We start from the raw sequence: 26,041 nt of genomic DNA on the forward strand, positions 1-26,041 counted from the left end.
TGTTTTTCTCTTTCTGACTTACTTCACTCTGTATGACAGTCTCTAGATCCATCCACGTCTCAACAAATGACTCAATTTCGTTCCTTTTTATGGCTGAGTAATATTCCATTGTATATATGTACCACAACTTCTTTATCCATTCGTCTGTCGATGGGCATTTAGGTTGCTTCCATGACCTGGCTATTGTAAATAGTGCTTCAGTGAACATTGGAGTGCATGTGTCTTTTTGAATTACGGTTTTCTCTGGGTATATGCCCAGTAGTTGGATTGCTGGGTCATATGGTAATTCTATTTTTAGTTTTTTAAGGAACCTCCATATTGTTCTCCATAGTGGCTGTATCAATTTACATTCCCACCAACAGTGCAAGAGGGTTCCCTTTTCTCCACACCCTCTCCAGCATTTGTTGTTTGTAGATTTTCTGATGATGCCCATTCTAACTGGTGTGAGGTGATACCTCATTGTAGTTTTGATTTGCATTTCTGTAATAATTAGTGATGTTGAGCAGCTTTTCATGTGCTTCGTGGCCGTCTGTATGTCTTCTTTGGAGAAATGTCTATTTAGGTCTTCTGCCCATTTTTGGATTGGGGTGTTTGTTTCTTTAATATTGAGCTGCATGAGCTGTTTATATATTTTGGAGATTAATCCTTTGTCCGTTGATTCGTTTGCAAATATTTTCTCCCATTCTGAGGGTTGTCTTTTCGTCTTGTTTCTGGTTTCCTTTGCTGTGCAAAAGCTTTGAAGTTTCATTAGGTCCCATTTGTTTATTTTTGTTTTTATTTCCATTACTCTAGGAGGTGGATCAAAAAAGATCTTGCTGTGATTTATGTCAAAGAGTGTTCTTCCTATGTTTTCCTCTAAGAGTTTTATAGTGTCCAGTCTTACATTTAGGTCTCTAATCCATTTTGAGTTTATTTTTGTGTATGGTGTTAGGGAGTATTCTAATTTCATTCTTTTACATGTAGCTGTCCAGTTTTCCCAGCACCACTTATTGAAGAGACTCTCTTTTCTCCATTGTATATCTTTGCCTCCTTTGTCATAGATTAGTTGACCATAGGTGCGTGGGTTTATCTCTGGGCTTTCTATCTTGTTCCATTGATCTATGTTTCTGTTTTTGTGTCAGTACCATATTGTCTTGATTACTGCAGCTTTGTAGTATAGTCTGAAGTCAGGGAGTCTGATTCCTCCAGCTCCATTTTTCTCCCTCACGACTGCTTTGGCTATTTGGGGTCTTTTGTGTCTCCATACAAATTTTAAGATGATTTGTTCTAGCTCCATAAAAAATGCCATTGGTAATTTGTTAAGGATTGCATTGAATCTGTAGATTGCTTTGGGTAGTATAGTCATTTTCACAATATTGATTCTTCCAATCCAAGAACATGGTATATCTCTCCATCTGTTGGTATCATCTTTGATTTCTTTCATCAGTGTCTTATAGTTTTCTGCATACAGGTCTTTTGTCTCCCTAGGTAGGTTTATTCCTAGGTATTTTATTCTTTTTGTTGCAATGGTAGATGGAAGTGTTTCCATAATTTCTCTTTCAGATTTTTCCTCATTAGTGTATAGGAATGCAAGAGATTTCTGTGCATTAATTTTGTATCCTGCAACTTTACCATATTCATTAATTAGCTCTAGCAGTTTTCTGGTGGCAGTTTTAGGATTCTCTATGTATAGTATCATGTCATCTGCAAACAGTGACAATTTTACTTCTTCTTTTCCAATTTGTATTCCTTTTATTTCTTTTTCTTCTCTGATTGCCGTGGCTAGGACTTCCAGAACTATGTTGAATAATAGTGGTGAGAGTGGACATCCTTGTCTCGTTCCTGATCTTAGAGGAAATGCTTTCAGTTTTTCACCATTGAGAATGATGTTTGCTGTGGGTTTGTCGTACATGGCCTTTATTATGTTGAGGTAGGTTCCCTCTATGCCCACTTTCTGGAGAGTTTTTATCATAAATGGATGTTGAATTTTGTCAAAAGCTTTTTCTGCATCTATTGAGATGATCATATGGTTTTTATTCTTCAATTTGTTAATATGGTGTATCACATTGATTGATTTGCGTATATTGAAGAATCCTTGCATCCCTGGGATAAATCCCACTTGATCATGGTGTATGATCCTTTTAATGTGTTGTTGGATTCTGTTTGCTAGTATTTTATTGAGGATTTTTGCATCTATATTCATCAGTGATATTGGTCTGTAATTTTCTTTTTTTGTAGTGTCTTTGTCTGGTTTTGGTATCAGGGTGATGGTGGCCTCATAGAATGAGTTTGGGAGTGTTCCTTCCTCTGCAATTTTTTGGAAGAGTTTGAGAAGGATGGGTGTTAGCTCTTCTCTAAATGTTTGATAGAATTCACCTGTGAAGCCATCTGGTCCTGGACTTTTGTTTGTTGGAAGATTTTTAATCACAGTTTCAATTTCATTACTTGTGATTGGTCTGTTCATATTTTCTGTTTCTTCCTGATTCAGTCTTGGAAGGTTATACCTTTCTAAGAATTTGTCCATTTCTTCCAGGTTGTCCATTTTATTGGCATAAAGTTGCTTGTAGTAGTCTCTTAGGATGCTTTGTATTTCTGCGGTGTCTGTTGTAACTTCTCCTTTTTCATTTCTGATTTTATTGATTTGAGTCCTCTCCCTCTTTTTCTTGATGAGTCTGGCTAATGGCTTATCAATTTTGTTTATCTTCTCAAAGAACCAACTTTTAGTTTTATTGATCTTTGCTATTGTTTTCTTTGTTTCTATTTCATTAATTTCTGCTCTGATCTTTATGATTTCTTTCCTTCTGCTAACTTTGGGTTTTGTTTGTTCTTCTTTCTCTAGTTTCTTTAGGTGTAAGGTTAGATTGTTTACTTGAGATTTTTCTTGTTTCTTGAGGTAGGCTTGTATAGTTATAAACTTCCCTCTTAGAACCGCTTTTGCTGCATCCCATAGGTTTTGCGTCGTTGTGTTTTCATTGTCATTTGTCTCTAGGTATTTTTTTATTTCCTCTTTGATTTCTTCAGTGATCTCTTGGTTATTTAGTAACGTATTGTTTAGCCTCCATGTGTTTGTCTTTTTTACGTTTTTTTCCCTGTAATTCATTTCTAATCTCATAGCATTGTGGTCAGAAAAGATGCTTGATATGATTTCAATTTTCTTAAATTTACTGAGGCTTGATTTGTGACCCAAGATGTGATCTATCCTGGAGAATCTTCCGTGCGCACTTGAGAAGAACGTGTAATCTGCTGTTTTTGGATGGAATGTCCTATAAATATCAATTAAATCTATCTGGTCTATTGTGTCATTTAAAGCTTCTGTTTCCTTATTTATTTTCATTGTGGATGATCTGTCCATAGGTGTAAGTGAGGTGTTAAAGTCCCCCACTATTATTGTGTTACTGTCAATTTCCTCTTTTATGGCTGTTAGCAGTTGCCTTATGTATTGAGGTGCTCCTATGTTGGGTGCATATATATTTATAATTGTTATATCTTCTTCTTGGATTGATCCCTTGATCATTATGTAGTGTCCTTCCTTTTCTCTTGTAACATTCTTTATTTTAAAGTCTATTTTATCTGATATGAGTATAGCTACTCCAGCTTTCTTTTGATTTCCATTTGCATGGAATATCTTTTTCCATCCCCTCACTTTCAGTCTGTATGTGTCCCTAGGTCTAAAGTGGGTCTCTTGTAGACAGCATATATATGGGTCTTGTTTTTGTATCCGTTCAGCAAGCCTGTGTCTTTTGGTTGGAGCATTTAATCCATTCACGTTTAAGGTAATTATCGATATGTATGTTCCTATGACCATTTTCTCAATTGTTTTGGGTTTGTTTTTGTAGGTCCTTTTCTTCTCTTGTGTTTCCCACTTAGAAAAGGTCTTTTAGCATTTGTTGTAGAGCTGGTTTGGTGGTGCTGAATTCTCTTAGCTTTTGCTAGTCTGTAAAGCTTTTGATTTCTCCATGGAATCTGAATGAGATCCTTGCCAGGTAGAGTAATCTTGGTTGTAGGTTCTTCCCTTTCATCACTTTAAGTATATCATGCCACTCCCTTCTGGCTTGTAGAGTTTCTGCTGAGAAATCAGCTGTTAACCTTATGGGAGTTCCCTTGTATGTTATTTGTCGTTTTTCCCTTGCTGCTTTCAATAATTTTTCTTTGTCTTTAATTTTTGCCACTTTGATTACTATGTGTCTCGGCGTGTTTCTCCTTGGGTTTATACTTTATGGGACTCTCTGCGCTTCCTGGACTTGGGTGGCTATTTCCTTTCCCATGTTAGGGAAGTTTTCGACTATAATCTCTTCAAATATTTTCTCTGGTCCTTTCTCTCTCTCTTCTCCTTCTGGGACCCCTATAATGCGAATGTTGTTGCGTTTAATGTTGTCCCAGAGGTCTCTTAGGCTGTCTTCATTTCTTTTCATTCTTTTTTCTTTAGTCTGTTCTGCAGCAGTGAATTCTACCATTCTGTCTTCCAGGTCACTTATCCATTCTTCTGCCTCAGTTATTCTGCTATTGATTCCTTCTAGTGTAGTTTTCATTTCAGTTATTGTATTGGTCATCTCTGTTTGTTTGTTCTTTAATTCTTCTAGGTCTTTGTTAATCATTTCTTGCATCTTCTCAATCTTTGCCTCCATTCTTATTCCGAGGTCCTGGATCATCTTCACTATCATTATTCTGAATTCTTTTTCTGGAAGGTTGCCTATCTCCACTTCATTTAGTTGTTTTTCTGGGGTTTTATCTTGTTCCTTCATCTGGTACATAGCCCTCTGCCTTTTCATCTTCTCTATCTTTCTGTAACTGTGGTTTTTGGTCCACAGGCTGCAGGCTTGTAGTTTTTCTTGCTTCTGCTGTCTGCCCGCTGGTGGTTGAGGCTATCTACGGGGCTTGATGGGGTGCTCTGTTGGTGGGTAGAGCTGACTGTTGCTGTGGCAGTCAGAGCTCTGGAAAACTTTAATCCACTTGACTGTTGATGGGTGGGGCTGGGTTCCCTCCCTGTTGGCTGTTTTGCCTGAGGCAACCCAACACTGGAGCCTACCTGGGCTCTTTGGTGGGGCTAATGACAGACTCTGGGAGGGCTCACGCCAAGGAGAACTTCCCAGAACCTCTGCTGCCAGTGTCCTTGTCCCCACGGTGAAACAGAGCCACCCCCTGCCTCTGCAGGAGACCCCCCAACACCAGCAGGTAGGTCTGTTTCAGTCTCCCCCAGGGTCACTGCTCCTTCCCCTGGGTCCCGATGCACACACTACTTTGTGTGTGCCCTCCAAGAGTGGGGTCTCTGTTTCCCCCGTCCTGTCGAAGTCCTGCAATCAATTCCCACTAGGCTTCAAAGTCTGATTCTCTAGGAATTCCTCCTCCCATTGCCGGACCCCCAGGTTGGGAAGCCTGACGTGGGGCTCAGAACCTTCACTCCAGTGGGTGGACTTCTGTGGTATAAGTGTTCGCCAGTCTGTGAGTCACCCACCCAGCAGTTATGGGATTTGATTTTACTCTGATTGCGCCCCTCCTACCGTCTCACTGTGGCTTCTCCTCTGTCCTTGGACGTGGAGTATCCTCCTTGGTGAAGTCCAGTGTCTTCCTGTCGATGATTGTCCAGCAGCCAGTTGTGATTCTGGTGCTCTCGCAAGAGGGAGTGAGAGCACGTCCTTCTACTCCGCTGTCTTGGTTAATCCTTCTCTGTTTTATTTTTAATGCTAGACACTAGTGGGTTACAATTTGCAATTTGAAAAACTTTTAGAGAATATATCTCTGACTACACTTCAAAGCTAAATATATTGTTTAATAAATGCCTTTTATTCATTATATTGTAAATGAAAGTTAGCAGTGTTTATACCTCAATTAAATAGCATATGCTAGAAAAACTGCCAATCTAGCTATCAGTCTGTCTTAGTGGTTCTTAATTTTATGGATCCTTTTGAGAATCTGTTGAAAGCTATTCACTTACTAGAAAAATGCACAGACACACAACATTCTTTATATAGTTTCAAGGGATTTATTGATTTCTTGAAGCCCGGCTAAGAATCTCTGCCACAATCTCTTAATTAAACAGGCAGTATACTAGGAAAGATAAAGAACACTAAACAAAATAAGGATAATTCAGAATTAGATTTTTTGAAATAATTGCTATGGAAGAAAGGACTAGGAAGTGGCTGGATTGGTAACAAACAGTTCTGTTTCTCGTTTCTGTTGATGTATTGGAGAATACCAAATGACCTCTCTTCCGAGAAGGGGCAACAGTAACACCGCCAGTGGACTTGGTGCTATGACAGTCAGTAAAGTTTCTGTCACTAAAGTCTTTCTTTTTCAAGGATCAGTCAACCACTATTTGCTTCTCTCTCGATGAATGATTAGACTATAGAAGTTCTCTGCCCCTTTCTGTGGTTCTTAGTAGCCTGTATATAACTTTACCTAGTTCACTGGGTTGTTCTATTATCTTATTATCTCTTTTTATTTTTTTAAAGAACTTTTTAAAGTTATGCTCATTGTTCCATATGTTAAAATGTATAACCACCTGAGATCTCTCCCTGACACATGATGTTTAGGAACATTTACTCTTTAACATATGCATTCTCTTTGACTCATTTGAAAATCTTGATAACTTCACTGACATTTTTAAAATAAGTGAGGGTATTAAAATTTTTTCATTGATTTTTCCCTCAAATATATGTTTTTCCCCAAGAAAATATGGAGAAATAATGTATATGTTATCTGGAAAGTATTATATATAAATAATTCATTTGTTATTTTTCAGAAATTATTATTAATTTTACTGTATTTAAATCACTAGTTCTCCTAAAATCAGTGTTAATACCAGACATCAGCTAACTTCTTAAAAATGTACTTATAAGTTCTAACAATCATAATAGATACCACCATTTCTGATTGTGTGAGATTAAATGAGACTCATGAATATAACAAGCAGATGCAGTTCATGTTTTTGCATTGGATTCTTATTTGGACAAACAATTGTAAAGTATATTTTGGGATAGTTGAGGAAACTTGAATATGGATTATATTTTAGATAGAAATACAATTAACATGAAAAAATAGAGATTCATTTTTTTTAAGTAGATTATAAAACAGCCTATACAGTATGATCCCATATAGTTAAAAATGCATATATCAATGTCTGTGTGTATAGATAAAGATGTAAATGTTAATAGTGGTATTCTTGGTGTTGGAAATATGGTGTTTTTATATCTTTTTTATTTATCATTATTCTTTAATTTTTTACAGTATAATTTACTGCTTTTGTAATAATTAAACTTTCTCAAAGTCACTAGGAAAACATCTAAAAATAACGAGATGTTATTTTCAGGAATTCCCTGGTGGTCCAGTGGTTAGGACTCCACGCTTTCACTGCCAAGGGCACAGGTTTGATCCCTAGTCAGGGAACTAAGATCCTGCAAGCAGCACAGCATGGCCAAAAATTAAAAATAATAATAATAATTAGATGTTACTTTAAAGATGAATTTATTCAGTTTCATTTACAATAGCATGAAAAAACATAAAATACTTAGGAAAAAATTTAGCAAAAAGAATGCAAAACTTCTTCATTATAGAACATTACTGAGAGAAATTACAAGAGACCTAAATAAATGGAGTGATATACCATGTTCATGGAGAAGAAGACAGATCCATTATCTGTCCCCAGATGAATCTATAGAATCGATGCAAACCCCAAAAAATCCTAGTAGGCATTTTTGTGGAAATTGACAAGCTGATTCTAAAATTGACATGAAAATGCAAAGGACTTAGAATAGCAAAACAATTTTGAAAAAGAACAAAGTTGGAGGACTTTACTGATTTCAGGGTTTACTCTAAATCTTAGTGTGATGCTGGTAACAAATAGACCAATGAGAAAAAACAGGGAGTCTAAAGATAGATCCACAAAAAATTCAATAGGAAAAGGACTTTTTTTAAAACAGTTGGTGCTGGAACAACTGGATAAAACTGGAACTACTGAATAAACATATGGGGAGAAAATGAACTAACTCCATACACAAAAATACTTATGCCTTGATCATAAACCTATATGTGAAATCCAGAGTCATAAAGCTTCTAAAAGAAACATAGAATATCTTTGCAAATTTGAAGTAGGTAAAGATTTCTTGGACAAGAAACAAAAATCATTAACCGTAAAACTAAAAATTTGATAAATTTGACTTCATCAAAATTTAAAATCTCTGCTTATCAAAAGATACCGTTATGAAAATGAAAAGCCAGACTGCAGCTTGGGAGACCATATTTCTCAATGCATTATCTGATAAAAGATCATATCCAGAATATGCAAAGAACACCAACAAATAAATAATGCAAGGAGCAAAAAAAAAACCCACTAGTAATTGGCAAAAGATTTGAACAGATACTACATAAATGACCAATAAACATGAAAAAGTGCTCAACATCTTTAGTCATTAGGGATATGCAAATTAAAAGCATAAGACACCACTCACTAGACTATCCAATAGAATATGCACTAGAATAGCTAAAATCAAAAAGACTGTGATAACATGAAATCTTGCAAGAATGTAGAACAACTGGAGTTCTCATACTTCGCTTATGGGAATGAAAAATGGTACAATCACTTAGTCTTACAAATTCATCTTCTCTATGACCCAGCAATTTTTCCTGGATATTTACCCAAAAGAAATTAAAACATATGTCCAAAACAAGATTTGTACAAGAATGTTCATCACAGCCTTAGTCTTAATAGCACATAGTCCATAGTCTGAAATATGTAGCTACAAAAACATAAATCTAAGAGATGGTATCCACAGCTTTTTCTCTAATAGTGATAGTTTTCATTTGTATTGATTTGACTTAGAGGATTAGCACATAATGGTTTAAAAGTTATCATTATAAATATGTAATATAGTAACATATAGGGTGTACTTCTTATTACCAAAGCCAAACAGAATCTAATCTAAACTTTTCATGTTATTAAACAGTAAATCTTACTTGGGGACAAAGTATTTTGCTGCATGTAAACTGAACTGAAGCAAATAAATCCCCTAAGCTTCACAAAGTGTTAAAACAGAATTGCTGGTGGTAAACATCATAAAATATTATAGCTTAAGGTAGAAATAAATTGTCAACCATACATAACAGAACTAGATCCATAGTAAAAGAAATTGTGCTGACTTGGCTTTGTGCCTTTTGTTTTGATAAAAGAAAAGAGATGACCAGACTTTTTTTTTTTTGACTGTGTTGGGTCTTCGTTGCTGCGCGTGGGCTTTCTCTCGTTGCGGCGAGCAGGGTGCTACTCTTCGTTGTGGTGTGTAGGCTTCTCATTGCAGTGGCTTCTTTTGTTGAGGAGCATGGGCTCTGGGCGTGCGGGCTTCAGTAGTTGTGGCGCACCGGCTTAGTTGCTCCGCAGCATGTGGGATCTTCCCAGACCAGGGATTGAACCCGTGTCCCCTGCATTGGCAGGCGGATTCTTAACCACTGCGCCACCAGGGAAGTCCCGGTGACTGGACTTTGAGGGTTTTTTGGGTTTTTTTGTTTGCTTGTTTTTTTGTTTTGTTTTTTTCAGTATTCTTGCTACACATGCTAAACAGTGAATTCTCTAATTTTGCTTATACATAACTTTTAAAATGCAAATAAAAAACTTTAGACTTAAGAATTCATGTGTAACACACTGAACTTAACTTTAAAATCTTTTTCTTCATGTGGCACTAAAACACAGGTTCTAAAATAGGTCAATAACATTCAGTATTATCCAGTGACCTGGCAAGTGCATTCAAGTTCCTTTTAATTATTGGATTATCTACTAGACTGCACTTGTTCCAAACCTCCACGTAAATATGGAGGCAGTATTTTTAATATATGAAGAATAAGCATTTCATTTGAAATATTAAATAAGTATATGAATGAATGAACCACAACCTTTAGAGATCCTAATTACAGTGTGGTGGGAAGGATGAGTCAAAGTAACCTGTAATTGCTGACTATCAAATTAGCTATGGCATACTTACTACCTTGTGATTTATTTATCTCTTCTTACTTTATATTAGTTCCCTATCTCCAAAATACCTCTACTCATTTGTGCAAAAAAGGATCTTTATTGAGTGCCTCCCCTGTGCCAAGTATCATGCTTGGTGCTAGGTATAGTGCAGTAAACAAGATAGACGCCATCCACCCTTACAGAAGGTGTGGAGCAATACCGAGGTGAGGTTTGGAACACTGCTACAGAAATTTTCCAGGATATGCTAATAGCCTGGGCCCAGATGTGAGGGCTGCAGGAAGGAGACAGAGTTCAGGAGATTTATCACAGATAGGACTTGATTGCTTGGATGCAGAGGTTGAGGGAGAGAATGAGTCAAGGATGATGGATAGTTTTTAGTTTGGGCATTTCATTCAGTTCTTTTATATCTTATATGGTGATAGCCTGTTGACTACCAAATGTAATCCTACTTTTTGCAGTAACCCTTGTATTTTTCATCCCCCCCCCCCACCACCCTTTTTTAAATTTGGTAGGTATTCTGAAGTTTTTCTTCCTTTTTTGTTTTGTTTGTTTTGCAAGGCCACTGTCAAGCTACTGGAACCCACTTTGCCTGTCAAGTGCCTGGAAATATACATCTCCCAGATGGTTCTTAACTAATGACTTAAGGGCATAGGAATATGAGAGCCCAACTCCCTTGCCTTGGGTTGGGAGCACACAAATTGTTGGAACTGTAAATCCTACATTATAGCTCAGAATTCCCCTTCAGATTAGGCTAATGCTACATAATGGTATAATATATCAAATTAATTAATAATTTTATAATTTATCAAAATAATATGTAAACATATTTTTAAAGTCAAAAATGCTGGAAAAGAAGATCTCTTAACAAAAAATAAAGTCCCATATCCCCCCTGCTCTCCAGAAATTAACCTGTTTAACTCTTTTCCTCTTTCTTGCTGGTATTTGTCTCAATTTCTAAGCAATATCATACTCAGTTATCTCTTGAATTTAGAGTTTATATAATCTATTGACATCCTATCTTGGTAGATGAGTTTAGCTTTGTTACTCTTCTCCTACCCCTCCCACCACTCTCCCAGTATAGTTACATCAAAATGTTTTATTAAGTCAATATTCAGTGTTTCATTTTTATGATCATACATTTATGTTGAGCCAAGTAATTAAATTTTTGTGAAATGTTTTATTCTTCCTAAAATTAATAATTACCTCATATTTCATTTCTTTAGTTTTCTTTGAGCTAATGGCTAAAACTTCTCACATACTTTAACAGCTCTGTAAAATTTCTCTCAATGCAGTTTTCCAGATGCATTGCCAGCTGAACTTGCCAATAGTGTTACTTGTTCTACCTTTCCTACGTATTTTCTTCATGGAGACCTCCATAATCTGATGTAAAATGAACTAGTTGCTGCCCAGCAGCTGTTTTGGAACTTTCCTTTACTGTCATCTTGGAGATTCCCCCTTGCTTCCTACTTGTGTTAGAGTTGCTGTTAACTAGACATTACTTTTTCATTTTTCTTGGTTTATTCTCTTGTTTTGGTGGAGCTCAAATTCTAGTAACATCTTTGAAAAAAGGAGCATGTAAAATACATTTTTTTCTTTAGTTCACACATCTAAAGATAACTTTATTCAACCACCATCGTCATCATTATCATGATGCATAGTTGATCATTTGGCTAGGTATAGAATTCTAGATTGAAAATAATTTTCACTCCCAATTTTGAAAGTATTCCTCTAGTTTCCAATATTGCTGTTTAGAAGCCATTTTATGATATTATTTTTACCCCTAATAGTCTGAAGTTTCCACAAAATGAGGCCTTGGGTAGTATTTTTTCTTCATTCATCATACCAAACAATTCATGGGATTTTTTTACTCTTTTAAATCTCAGTTCTGATAAATTTCAATTATTATTATATGTTTAATAATTTCCTCCCCACTATTTTCTGTTCTTTCTTTTTGGAACTCCTGTTAATCTGTTACAGGATCACTATATTGATTCTCTAATTTTTTCTTTTCTTTTATATTGTCTCTCTGTTTATCTTTTTGTTCTTTCTAGAAGAGTTCCTCAACTTTGTCTTTTAGTCTTTTTACTGAATTTCTTTTGGCTATCACATTTTTAATATCTGAGAGCTCACTCTTATTCTGTATCTTTTCATAATATCCTTTTCTTATATATTTTTAAGATATTAACAATTTTTTGTCTTCATCTTTAATCTCTGTTTCCTCTGAATTTGTTTATTCCATTAATTTGGTACAGTTTTTCTCTTTAACATGAGAAACTTCTCCCACTTACCTGGCAATCTCTAGCTGTCTATCCAAAATAAGAGTAAGGTGCTAAACTGATGGAAAGCTCTGTGATCATGAGTGAGTCTTACTGACTTGTAGGCTTCACTGTAGGGTGGTTAGGTGCAGTAGCTTTGAGGGTTGTAGGACTGCGAATGTCATTATCTTTTTATCTTCTTATTGGGACTGTTAATTTTCTCCAGAAAAAAAACCCTCCTGGCTCCTGACTGAAGGGTATGTGTATAAGACCATCTCTCACCATTTTGAAGCCAGACTGGGGGAAGGGATTTCATTATACAGAATAATTGCCCTATTTTTAATTCCATACCTCACTCTGTCCTTTTCTATGTCCAGTGGCCCTAAATCCAGAATTTCTCTGGTTTAAATTTTCTAGTCTCTTGTTGAGATAGGGAAAGGGTGGTTGTCTGATTGCATTGAGGAGGGTATCATTCAGTAACCATTTTCTGTCCCTGCCTCATCCCTACTTCCCTGTTGTCTTCTATTACTGAGTCTTTCAAGGTTCTACAGAGATCTTCTTCTAGTCTCTGAAGGCTTTTAGGTTTGGCCTTCTTTCCCTCTGTGAAACCTTGCTTCCATCTGTTTTCTGTATTCACATATTATGATCTCTCCCCATTTCAGTGAAGATGGAATTTTGTATCTGTTTCTTATTGTATTGGAGTGGTTTTAAGATATACAGAGAGAAGACTTGTCTTTACATTGCCATCCTAAAATCAAGTCCAAGGCTTCCCTGGTGGCACAGTGGTTGAGAATCTGCCTGCTAATGCAGGGGACACGGGTTCGAGCCCTGGTCTGGGAAGATCCCACATGCCGCGGAGCAACTGGGCCCGTGAGCCACAACTACTGAGCCTGCGCGTCTGGAGCCTGTGCTCCGCAACAAGAGAGGCCGCGACAGTGAGAGGCCCGCGCACCGCGATGAAGAGTGGCCCCCACTTGCCACAACTAGAGAAAGCCCTCACACAGAAACGAAGACCCAACACAGCCAAAAATAAAAAAATTTTAAAAATTAAAAAAAAAAAAAATCAAGTCCAGTAGTAGCTCTTGGTGAGCCTAATCCCAGGTGAGTCTGAAGAAAACAATTCGAAGAACTTTTACCATGTGGGATTTCCCAGCCATTGAAATACCACTATAGACTTAAATATATATATATATACACATATATATGTGTGTGTGTGTGTATATATATATATTTGGGTAGACATGGGCCTAAAGTTTGCCTTCTTGGGCTCATAGCTATCTAAGAGGTCAGTTCTCGGTATAGGCTGACCCCAAGGCTCCAGAAGTTCCCTGATTTTGGAGTTTGCAGGGGCTAATGACACTTTTCCCTACCTCAGCTTGAAACCAATTAAAAAGAGTCAGGTGGAGATCAAAATATCAGCTTTATCACTAATAAACACTAGATAGGTAGATTTGGCTTGGGTGAGTAGCAGTGAGCTTCCTAATGTAAAACTACACTCTTCCATTATGAGGCCACTACCCCAGTTATAACCACAACACCTGGGACTGCTTGTAGGCAGTTTAAAATTTCCCCTCCCCGTAAAGGCTCTGAAATTAGTCAGAACAGCCCATTAATTAAATCAATTCTTAGGCAACACTGAACCCAAGGCTGAAAATTCATTCCCTATTCTATTTCCCATCCCAAAGTGTTTCTAGCCATCCCAGCTTATATAGCTCATCAGGCATTCTGCAGTGAGGTTAAATAACAATGTTAAGGTATTTCAATAATGTCAACTGCAAAGATTTGCTCCAAAAATTGAATGTATATCCTCTCCCCATTATAAAGTTCCTAGGGAAAAATTAAAATCCTAAACAGGAAATCCTTTTGTAAGTTAAAGTCCAAAGAAAGTTTATTACTTAATCTTAAGTAATAAACTCCTCCCCATTTTCTTTGTCTGGTTAGTCTCAGCCAGTCTTCAATGCCTGGCTGGAGTCAGGATACCCTCAGCATCTTCAGCCTAAGCTGGCTGTACTTGGAATGTATGTGGGTCTTTCAATGCCACAGAAGTTACATTAGTTCTATGCCAAGTCCCATATGAGCTTCACTGTTTAAAAAAAAAAAAAAATCCAAAGAGTTAGTATGACATGCCAGATCATCACAACACTGGCCCCACATCCATTTATTTTAAAAATGTCTGTGGAAGGGTATGCCAAGCAAAATTATGTCCCCAGAGCCTGATATTTACTGTTGCCAAAGACCACAGCAGAGATATGTGGCATCAGAGTGAAGGAAGGTAAATGAAAATCTTCATTTCTGGTTCAACAAGATAGTTATTTACTGTCAAATTATAATCAAAAGTTTGCCTAGTGAACAGAGTCAGAACAAAGGGAATTCAGTTTAGACAAACTTAATTCCAGTCATCAGGCTGCAACCATATCTACCCAAAGCTATGTCTATTAGATCAGATACTTCAGTCAGCTTGACAAGGAGCATCCTTTTCACTTGACTTGAATTGGTGTTTGGTTGCGAGGATCCTTTCTAACCCTGAGATTCTGTGAATTTGATGGTTTTTTAATCTACGGTATGGAGTTCTTTGCTTTTTCCATGAAGTTTCACATTTCTTTCTACAACTGAAGAAGGAATAGAAATACTGCTAGTACGTGTGTACTGTTTCAGAGCCTGGAGCCTTCTGGGACCTGATAAGGTAGAGCTGCTAAACATGTAACAGCAGCAGTTTCTACCTGATAAGGTAGAGCTGCTAAACACATAACAGAAGCAGTGGCTTCTTTGATATCAGACAGGTCCCCAACTATGGGAAGCTAGAGTCAGTCTTTTGGTAGGTGTAACTGTTCAGTTCTGGTGTCCTCGAGTATTGCTAAGAAATTAATTTCCTTGTGTCTCACTCAGAAGGAGAACTACATAGGATCAATATGAGAAAAAGGTCTGTCTTGCTTAGAGCAGTTTGTTTTGAGTCTTTATTCAGGGAAGTAATAATAACAGTGAAATTGGAGGGCTATTTGAATGGGTACCAAGCACTGACCTGTCACGGACATTCTTCCTGCAGGATTCCCAACAAGAAACAGAAGTACCTTTGACAACTGTTGTGACCTTTGTGGACATTACCCAGAAGCCAGAGCCTCCAAGAGGCCAACCCAGAATGGACTGGAAATTGCCATTCGACTTCTTCTTTCCCTTCAAAATGGTATTCAGCAGAGGAGTAGACTCTCAAAAGGGCTCAGTCTCTCCCATTCTTATCCTGTGTCTCTTACTACTTGGAGTTCTCAACCTAGAGACTAAGTGAAAAAAAGGAGAGGAAGCAGATTTCAATTTTCCCCATGGGAAGTTCTGAGGCACCCTGCTTATCTTGGCTAAACAGATCCTCACCTGCTCATGACCAGAGGAGAGCATTTAGGAAAACAGAGGACCTAACTGAAGGAGTGGAATTGCTGGGAAATATGGTAACTTTATGTTTAATCTATTGAGGAACTGCCAAACTACTTTCCGAACTGGCTGCACCACCAGCAGTATGTGAGGGTTCCAATTTCTCCACATCCTTCCCAATATTTGTTATTTTTATATTAGCCATCCTAATGGGTGTGAAATGGTATCTCATTGTGATCTACCATGCCTTTTTAAACTGTAACGTATGAGATCTTACACTAGAAATGAGCACATCTGCTCTTCCAAGGCAGGAATACTCCAAGTATTCTTTTCCTCTCTACCCCTCTGATAATTTGATTAGCTTGTAAGACTAGTTTCCAATTACAAAGCTGCTTAACATATCTTAGATAAGATTTTATGATGATCTTATCTCCAGTCACTCCTCTTGTAACAGGCCTTTGAAAAACATTTTTTTACATCATCTAGAGAATAATGCAGTCTTCTTCCCTCCCTTTATTTATACAGGAGGTCTCTTACTGCACGAGGTCTCTATTGTAATCGTGTATTCAATTTAAGGAGCAAGTTTTACTGTAAAGGGGTATGTGCAATTTGTATAGAATGAAATTGAAATTACAGCCGGCCCGTTACAGGTGTGGAGAAACAGGTACTCTCGAATACTTTTAGTGAGAACATAAACTGGTAGAAACTTGGAGAGAAGGGCAAATAGCTATTTAATATGTATCAAAAGCCTTAAAAAATGTTCACAAACTTTAACCCAACAGTTCCACTTATTAGACATTATGGGGCGGGGGGTGGGGGGGATGTCCAACAATAGGGAATTAGTTAAGTAAACTATGATGTATCCATAGATTGGAATGTTGTACAACCACCGAAAATTGAGTCGACCTGGCTTTATTGCCATAAGAAAACATTCATGATCTATTTTAAGTGAATAAAATAGGCTACAAAATAGTACATATACTTTATGGTGATATTTTTGTAAAACAAAAAATATTTATACATATGTACTTAAACAAACATCTGGAAAGCTAACGTCTAAAATGGGAATTTTTTCTTAATAATAAGCATTTCTGATTTTTATAATCAGAGAAAATAAAACTGTATTTTAAAGAAAATATTTGTTCTCCAGGAAAAACCTCCCTGTTTATTGTATATAGGAATGTTCCTTATTTATGAGTAACTTCCCATTTCTATTGATGTATTTGCTTGTTTGGCATTCTGGGCCTGTCTTTTAAAGCAGGGTTTCTGAAAGGCCAGTCACATCATAAACTGGGGTTCTTTAAAAATGCTGATTCCTCGGCCCTGCATCTAGAGATTCTAATTCACTGGGGGCTCGAAGAATCTGTATCTTTTAAAAGCCTTCCTGGTGCTTCTGATGTTCAGCCTGGTTTGTGAAACTACAAAGTTATATTGCATAGTCTGGCTGAAACTGGTTAAGTGTTTGTCCTAACATTGCCAACTCACGTAACATGTCTACCGGCCTAGCCTACTCCCTTTTCTCGGACAATCCCCTCCACACAGAGCTCTGCTGTGTTGGAGTTACCTGCATGACCCCTCCTCTCCCTGCCACAGCTGACTAGACCAAAAATGGAGTCCTGGACCAAGTTAGGCCAGTAAGATTTTCTCTCTAGGAATATGAAACTAAGATGAAGTCTAAAAGTCAGTGGGGAGGAGGCACTAAAGATATTTTAGGGCTGAGGAAGCCATTTTCCACCAGATGTTCACTAATGAAGAGTGTATCTTAAAAGGAGAAAAAAAGAAGCAGATTGCAGACAGAAATGTAAATAGGAAACCCAGAAATGGAGGAGAATATTGGTTCCCAACTTCCAGTTCCTTGTACCCACCTCTTATGACATCCAATTTTACCTTCTGCTCTTCTTTACCTTTTACTCTTTCTAGTAAATTGTTTTGTTTGAATAAGTTTCTGTTACTAACAATTAAAGAAACTGAGACTAAGATAACTTTATTTTTTTAAAGATTTATTTATTATTTATTTTATTTTTGTCTGCATCAGGTCTTAGTTACGGCACGCGGGATCTTTCATTGCAGCGCGCAGGCTCTTTGTTGCAGCACGCGGGTTTCTCTCTAGTTGTGGCATGCAGGCTCCAGAGCGTGTGTGCTCTGTAGTTGTGGTGCGTGGGTTCCAGAGCGCATGGGCTCTGTAGTTTGTGGCACGCAGGCTCTCTAGTTGAGGCGCACAAGCTCAGTAGTTGTGGCATGCGGGCTTAGTTACCCCACAGCCCGTGGGATCTCAGTTCCCTGACCAGTGATGCAACCTGTGTCCCCTGCATTGTAAGGCAGATTCTTTACCACTGGACCATCAGGGAAGTCCCCTAAGATAACTTTAACCTAGTACTCTATGGCAGGTAAAGATGCAGTCTTCAATCCTGCATTCTTATAGTCAAGTTCTAAATAGTCCACTTCCTTTGTAACATTCTGGTCATGTCCAGCCCTATTTCCACTTGCTGAGACAAAAGTTAAATCCCTCCAATCCAAATAGAATCACTTTTTTTTTTTTTTTTTTTTGGCTGTGTTGGGTCCTCGTTTCTGTGCGTGGGCTTTCTCTAGTTGCGGCGAGCGGGGGCCACTCCTCATTGTGGTGCGCGGGCCTCTCACTGTCGCGGCCTCTCCTGTTGTGGAGCACAAGCTCCAGACGCGCAGGCTCAGTAGTTGTGGCTTATGGGCCTAGTTGCTCCGTGGCATGTGGGATCTTCCCAGACCAGGGCTCAAACCCGTGTCCCCTGCATTGGCAGGCAGATTCTCAACCACTGCGCCACCAGGGAAGCGCACACTTTTTTTTTTTTTTTTTAAGTTACATGAAGGAAAGATACCATGGCTGTATTATTTCCTTGATTTCTTTTTTCTTTCTTTCTTCCTTTTTTTTTTTTTTTGGTTATATTCACTAGTTTGTTTTATTTTCTATTTCCTTCATTTCTATGGAAAGGCAAACTAGATTATAATTCTGGTATTTGATTTTTCCCAACCCACAGTCACATATCCCACTCCTTTCTCTTTATTGGTGAAGTAGAATATTAATAGTAAGACAGTAATGAAAATAAATAGAAAATATTTGGACAATGTTAAAGGATTTTCATATTTGATCTTAACAATGTTATAGGCTAATTTATGTAGAATATAGTATATAGAATATAGGCAAGTATAGAAGATAGACAAGGGCAGTATTATTAACACATTGCTTATTTGAGAAAACTAAGCCCAAGGAAATTAAGTTCATTCATTTATCAAATATTTATTGGCTATTATGTGCCAGGAATATACTTCCCTGCTCTTAGGAGCTTATATTCTAGCAGGGAAGGCAGACAAACAATTAACATAAGGTGATGTGTGGGTTAAGGACACATTAAGAACAGAACAGCACTTCCTGAGTGGAGAAAGCCTCTGTCCCTAATGACTTTAGCTATACCCACAGTTACCTATTTTGTTCTAAGTTCATGGTGAGAATCTTAAAAGCTCAAGTACCCAATGAAACTACTGGAGGACAGTTTTATTTCTTTTGTATCCCCTACCCTACTTTAAATCCAGAGTGCTCAAAACTTAACACATGTACGGTGTTCTCATCCGTCACCCAAAAGAATTGCTCCCCTCATCTATTTCCTAACACTGTGTTGCAGCACCACCAGATTTGCAACTACCCCTCGTTGTCTCTCACCCTCCCCCTTTCAAGTAGTTAGCGAGGTCACCTCTCCCTCCTTTATGCTCCCTGCCCCCTACTGGAGCCTTTTCCCCCAGTCATCATTTCTTTACTTGGGCCTTTGCAATAGGCTAACCAAACTCCCAGCTTATACCCCTCTCTACTGATTTCAGACACACAAATCTGATCATGCCACTCCAGTACTTTAAAAGTCATGGTTCTCTAACTTTGAGGATGGTAAAACTTGAAACCTTTAGCATGGCACAAAAATTTTGCAAGATGCCCCTACCCCACCAAACACCCCGCCTGTCATGTCCCACATGCAGCCTCTCCTCATAGGGTGTCTCCTGCCTCTGCATATGCCATTCCCTCTTCCTCCTGTGATCCTGCTCCCCTCTTATACATAAACTACTTACTTCTTGTCCTTCAAAGCACAGTTCGAATATCTGCTCTTTTCGAAGCCTTGCCTGTTGTGCCCCTGGGCACCCCCTCCTCTAACATTAATCACACAGTGCTGTAATCTTTTGCTCACCTGTCTGCCTTCTCATAAGGCTATGGACTGGTCTAGAGAGGTGATGATGTCTTCCTCCAAACCTAGGGAGTGCCTGATACATGAAGTAGCCAACGTTTTAAGAGCGAGGGAATGAATAAATAGGCTCAGCAATGTTCTCACGGACAACTACGCAAGGGGCAAGATGCCTTCCTCGTGACCGACCTCCACGCAAGTGGAGGTGCCCTCCCCAATGCCCCATGTGCCCAGCGTGCCCAGCACTACCTCTGTGCCTTTGCAGGAATGTGCCCTTTGAGGAAAACACAGCAAGTATAACAGAGGGAGAGAGTCTGAGCTCTAATTTCAAGGGTGGATTCGCATTCACCTTTGGAATGGTGTCAATTACCAGGGATTAAATACAACTATTTAAAATTACAGTAGTCTCACCAATGCCCTTGCTGAACGAGAGTTGGGCTGGGACACTTGGGGAAACCTCCAGGCGACTAGGGGGCAAATCATTTTATCGCAGTGCCAACATATTTCCATTTAGGCAGAAGTTTGCCTGGAGTGTGGGATCCTCAAATTGTGTACATTGATCCAACCGATTGATACTTCTGAGGTGTGCCTGGGATATAATGATCAACAGTGACAAACACTCCGTATGGGATCTACCAGCAGCTGAGGGATCTAGGCATCTTTTCTGCCTCCCTGGAAGGCCCGATGGGCGACCCTCTTCGGCCCATTTCCCGTCTGCTCCTGGGACATGGGCATTCACCCAGAGCGCTCCAGCCCCGCCCCGCCCCCCCCACCCCCCCCACCACCCCCACCACCCCCCCAGTCGTAGGCCTGGCCTCAGCGGGCTGGGCTCGCCACGTGGAGCGCGGGCCCGATTCTCAGAAGGCGCCTACGCCATTGCCGCGGCGCAGCTCCGGGCCGGCCCCTTGCGTCGCGTCAACAGCGGAGGCCGCGTGGCCTGGGTTTACTCCAACGCTGCTGACGTAACGTCATCCTTGCGGGACGTGGACGGAAGAAAAGGAGAGTGTAAGCCGGCGCCAGAATCCGCCCGCGTGTAGTACGGGCCGGGCGCCGGGGCTGGGTGGCTGCGTTCAGGTAGGTACGGGCAGGCGGCGAGGATGGCAGGGACAGTGGCGGGGATGGGGTGGCGCCGGTGCCTCGGCGGGGGCTGAGGCGCCGCCCGGGCTGGGGCGAGGGAAGGCGTGTGTGCGCAGGGTCGCGGGCGACCGAGGGGGCTGCCGGGGCGCGCGGCCGGAGCAGGGTGGCGGGGTCGGGCCCGCGAGTGAGTGTGGGAGCGCGGAGGGATGGCGGCCGGCTGGGCCGCCCAAGGCGGGTTGCACCGCCACATGCCCGGGCGCGGAGGCCCAGGCGCAGCGGGGACTGCGGGCACCCGAACTCCGTGGCAGCCCTCGGATACACCCAAATGCAGGAACTGATCCATGTGGAGGCTTGACGACCCAGCGGACCCCTTCTCCGCCCAGGAGTCCGGAGCCAGCTTCTAGTGCACCTGCATGGGTGGTGGGGTTTCACCCTGTTTGTGACTGTCCAGACGGCGACTCTCAGGGGCCTGTGTGTGCAGTCCCTCGCAGCCCGCCTGGGCTTTCGGGATCCCCTCTTCAAAAGCAATCCCCCCCCACCCCGCAGCTGGAGAGCTCGCTCACCACCGCCTTTTGCAGCGTGGCATACGGTCTGTGAAGAGTTCCTTCCTGGCACATCAGGGCGGACCCAGATCCATCCCCCTCCCCCCTCCCCCATCACCTTTCTCTGCTCTAGAGGCGGTGAGCTTTATCATTGGGTCTTTGTCTTAAAGTGGTCCATATACCAAGCCTGTGTTTCTGGGCGATGTTTGTTGAGACTAAAGTTCAGTTCTCTGTTCAAGTAAGAAAGATAAGGGCTTTCTGTTTAGAACCTGTAAAGAGGTACTTGAGAAATGTCCTGAGTCAAAACGTGGAAACTTTTCATTTGATGACATGGAGTCTAGACAGACACACATAACCTTTGCTCCCTGGAATTCGCCATGTACTTTTTGAGGGCATAATAAATTCTGGCAGGATGAACTATCCTTTGCAGTGAGGTAGGGGTCAGTCAGAGGCCATGAGAGAGGCAGGGAGGCCTGGTTTCTAGATCAGTCTTCAACCTGATAACTTACTGACCTTAAACCTTCAGAGCTTTCAGTTATTCATAGGTAAGAGAGAGGTAAACAGTCCATAAGTATAATTTATGATTACGTCTGTCCATCAGAGGATATGCAATTCTTTGTGCCTGTGATAGGTCCTGAAAGAAAGAAAGAAAGAAGTGGTTGTAAGATATCATTAGTGTCTGAAAGACAGACAGAGGAGAGCAGATGTTTACTGAGCATCTCTTGTACCCAGACATTCCATGCACTCTCTCACAATAATTCTATGAGGTCCTTACTGTTATTGTCCCTGGTTTACAGATGAGGAAACTGAGACTTAGAAAGATTGGAAGACCCACAGCTAGCAAGGCACACAGCTAACAAGTGCAAAGCTTGAACCTAAATCTCTCCAACTCCAAAATCCTTGTGTCCCATGTTAACCATGCTGTCAGTGGGAGGTTTATAATCCAGTTGGGAAAATCAGCAGTAGCACATGAACCAGTCAGAAACTAATGCTAGAGTTGCTGGGGAAAGTTTGTGAAGGAGATAGAATTAGAATTTTAGTGTCACTATTTGATTATTTTACCCTTTTGGCTCTTCTAGGGTTATTTTGGAGAATTCATATGTAAATAATTGTTTAGCAATAATTACTGAAGGAATTTGTAAAAGCAGCAAACATAGATCATGGGCTCATATCATGCTTCAGTGTTATGCAAATAATTTTCTCTTGGGACCTTCCATACCGTCACAAACACTGAAGTCAACAGAGAGCACTTAACACTTTCTATTGCCTATTAGAGGCCATATCTTTTACAACAGATGTATCCTGCCAGTCTCTTCTCTCTTCTTTCTGTACCTCTGTGCAGTATAAATTGAAGAGCATTAACCATTCCTTGTTTCTCTTCACTTTGGGGCAAAATGCTAGTCTTTTGAGGCATGTTTAAGCACGTTGAGGCATGTTTAAGAGGGTTGAATATATCTACCAATACGTAGAGAAGTTAAAAGGAGACCCACAAGCAAAGAACACACAGTGTTTTTCTTATCTTGTGAAAACATCCATGCCCCCGTAGTGTAAGAGCTGCAATAATGAATGGCACATTTTCTGTGTTTTTTTTTATATATATATATGTGTGCGTGTATATATATGTATATATGAAGATAGATAGATGAAGAAGCCCCCTACCTATTTGTGAAATAAACTAATCTTTGTCTAAAACTTCAAGTTTGACCTACCGTGGGAAAATGCCCACAGCCACTATGTTCTCAGCTCTTGAGATTTCTAGGTATGTACTCATCCTCCAAGAGATGTGCCCACCGTCATTTCAGATGCCAGCCATTTGCAGGCATTGCCACTCCTTCCCAGGGATGCAAGAGTGTGCTTTGGATTCCTGTGGACGGCAAGAAGAAAGACAAAACAGCAGCCTCTGACCTTTCCTCCCTCTTCTTGTGTCAGCAAGGACCAAGCTGAAATTTCAAATATGTGGTTTTCAGAGTTCTGTCGGGAGGTGATAGAGGGAAGGTGGAGATGGCTGCTTACGGAATGTTAACTCTGTTTTTTGATCTGTTAGAGACTCCCTAATGGTATAGGAATTGTGGTGAAGATTTAATATCAATACGTAAACATTATACCTTAAAGATTTTTTTTACTCAGAATATTCATAATCCTTAGTTTCAATTTGTTTACATAAAAACTAAGATGGTTGGGACTTGCCTGGTGGCACAGTGGTTAAGAATCCGCCTGCCAGTGCAGGGGACACTGGTTCGAGCCCTGGTCCAGGAAGATCCCACGTGCCGCGGAGCAACTAAGCCCATGCGCCACAACTACTGAGCCTGCACGCTACAACTACTGAAGCCTGTGCTCCACAACAAGAGAAGCCACCGCAATGAGAAGCCCTCGCACTGCAACAAAGAGTAGCCCGCGCTCGCCGCAACTAGAGAAAAGCCCACACAGCAACAAAGACCCGATGCAGCCAAAAATAAATAAATAAATTAATTAATTAATTAATTTTTTAAAAACTAAGATGGTTGTAAGAAAGGAAGAATAGAGTCAGAGCCTGGGAAGGAGCCATTTGTTTTTTCTCTCTTTTCTATATGTAGAAGAGGTGGGAGTTCCTCTAATACAGGGGAGTTTGGAGCAGGAGAGTCAAGTTTTTACTCTCAGTGTGGGGAGGTGGATGAAAATAAAATGAATTGTCTAGTATTTTGATTATTCATTTTTTAAAATGCATTCTGCAGATACCTTGGTCAGTGACCACCTCGCAGCATGTTGAGTCGAGTCTACCGCTCTGGGTCCCAGTCCTTCACCCACCGTCTCCTGCCCTGGGTCCAATCCACAACACTCTCCAGATCTTGTAGGTACCATAGGAAACATAAATATGTGGGAGGTTTGGTCCAAGTGTGTTTCAACAAGGTTTTAAAAAGTAAAAAAAATGTAATTTGGCAGAATTGGACAAAGGCAGTAAGGAAGGAAGCAGCCTACTGGTGAAACGTTGTGTTTGTATTTATCAATAAAGTGAAATTTTTGGAGGGGATAGATGGGTTTATGGCATAGATTATGGTGATGGTTTCACGAGTGTATACTTACCTGCAAACTCATCAAGTTGTGTACATTAATTTTGTACAGCTTTTGGTATGTCAAATAAATAAATAACTCAAAATTTTAAAAAAATTTTAAAGACAAAGTGTTACCGTTATTTAATCCCCCCAGATTTTTTGCAGGCTATTTCTGTTCATTCCTTTTTTGTAACTAAGTGTTTAATTTTGAGATAATTATAGATTCACTTGCAGTTGCAAGAATTAATACAGAGAGATCCCTTATACCCTTTCCCCAGTTATCCCAGTATCTCAACCAGGGTATTGACCAGGGTGGATAGAGTCAAGATAAGATTTCCATCACTACGGGATCCTTCAAGTTTCTCTTTTCTAGCTGTCCTCTCCTTCCTGTCCCTAACCCCTGGCAGCCTCTAATCTGTGCTCCATTTTTATCATTTTTAAATGTTATATAAATGAAATCATACAGTATATGACCTTTGGGGGTGACTTTTTTTACTCAGCATAAATCTCTGGAGATTCATCTAAGTTCCTGTGTGTGTCAGTTTGTTCATTTTTATTACTGAATAGTATTTAATGGTATGGGGGTACCACAGTTAGTGTAACCATTCACCATTGAAGGACATCTGGTTGTTTAACATTTTTTGTCTGTTATGAATAAGGCTGCTGTGAACATTTGTGTATAGGACTTTGTGTGCACATAGTTTTGGTTATCTGGGATAAATGTCCAAAAGTTCAGTTTCTGGGTTGTATGTTAGCTGCATGTGGTAGGTAGTTTTATAAGAAATGGCCAAACTGTTTTTGCATAGTGGCTGTACCATTTTACATTCACACCAGCAATGTATGAGTGATCCACTTTCTCTTCATCCTCAACAGCATTTGATGTTGCCTCTCTCCGATTTTATCCATTTTGATAGATATATAATGATATCTCATTAAATTCCTTTTCTCTGTTGGCCAGTGAGGTTGGACATCTCTTCATATGCTTATTTGCTGTCTGTATATGCTCGTCAGTGAAATGTCATTTGCTCATTTTTAATTGGATTGTTTGGTTTTCTACTTTTGAACTTTGAGAGTTTTTTAATGTCTTCTACATACTAGTCCTTGGTCGGATTTGTGGTTTGAAAGTATTTTCTCCCAGTTTGTAGCTTGCCATTTCAGTCTCTTAACAGGGTCTTTCACGGAGGAAAGTTTTTTTTACTTTGATGAGGTCCAGTTTATCAGTTTTTCATTTTATGGATTGTACATGTGAGGTCAAGTCTAAGAACTCTTTGTATAGCCTTAGATCCTGAAGATTTCCTGTTTCTTTTTCTAAAAGTTTTGAAGTTTTGCATTGAAGTCCATGATCCATTTTGTTTTTGTTTGGTTTCTTTAACATCTTTATTGGAGTATAATTGCTTTACATTGTTGTGTTACTTGCTGCTATATAACAAAGTGAATCAGCTATACATATACATATATGCCCATAACCCCTCCCTCCCACCCTCCCTATCCCACCCCTCTAGGTGGCCACAAAGCCCCAAGCTGATCTCGCTGTGCTATGCCGCTGCTTCCCACTAGCTATCTATTTTACATTTGGTAGTGTATATATGTCCATGCCACTCCCTCACTTCGTCCCAGCTTACCCTTCCCCCTCCCCGTGTCCTCA

The 26,041-nt window shown here is 39.8% G+C and overlaps 2 protein-coding genes across 4 annotated transcripts in view; both read left to right on the forward strand.

Moving 5' to 3' along the window:
* The window catches only part of TCTN3 (tectonic family member 3), a 34,225-nt gene extending 17,876 nt beyond the window's left edge, over window positions 1-16,349 (forward strand). For both annotated transcript variants that reach the window (XM_059899237.1, XM_059899238.1), the window contains exon 14: window positions 15,233-16,349. In XM_059899237.1, coding sequence (XP_059755220.1) covers window positions 15,233-15,469 — 237 coding nt within the window. In that variant the 3' untranslated portion in view covers window positions 15,470-16,349. The remainder of the gene's footprint in view (window positions 1-15,232) is intronic.
* A 4,275-nt stretch (window positions 16,350-20,624) lies between these two features.
* Window positions 20,625-26,041, forward strand: part of ALDH18A1 (aldehyde dehydrogenase 18 family member A1) — a 48,083-nt gene continuing 42,666 nt past the window's right edge. The window contains exons 1-2 of one of the 2 annotated variants that reach the window (XM_059899915.1): window positions 20,625-20,822; window positions 24,079-24,194. In XM_059899915.1, the coding sequence (XP_059755898.1) occupies window positions 24,107-24,194 (88 nt within the window). In that variant the 5' untranslated portion in view covers window positions 20,625-20,822; window positions 24,079-24,106. The remainder of the gene's footprint in view (window positions 20,823-24,078; window positions 24,195-26,041) is intronic. The other variant, XM_059899914.1, reaches the window with a different exon arrangement.

This window comes from Balaenoptera ricei, chromosome 16 (genome assembly GCF_028023285.1).
Source record: "Balaenoptera ricei isolate mBalRic1 chromosome 16, mBalRic1.hap2, whole genome shotgun sequence".
Taxonomy (NCBI): Eukaryota; Metazoa; Chordata; class Mammalia; order Artiodactyla; family Balaenopteridae; genus Balaenoptera; species Balaenoptera ricei.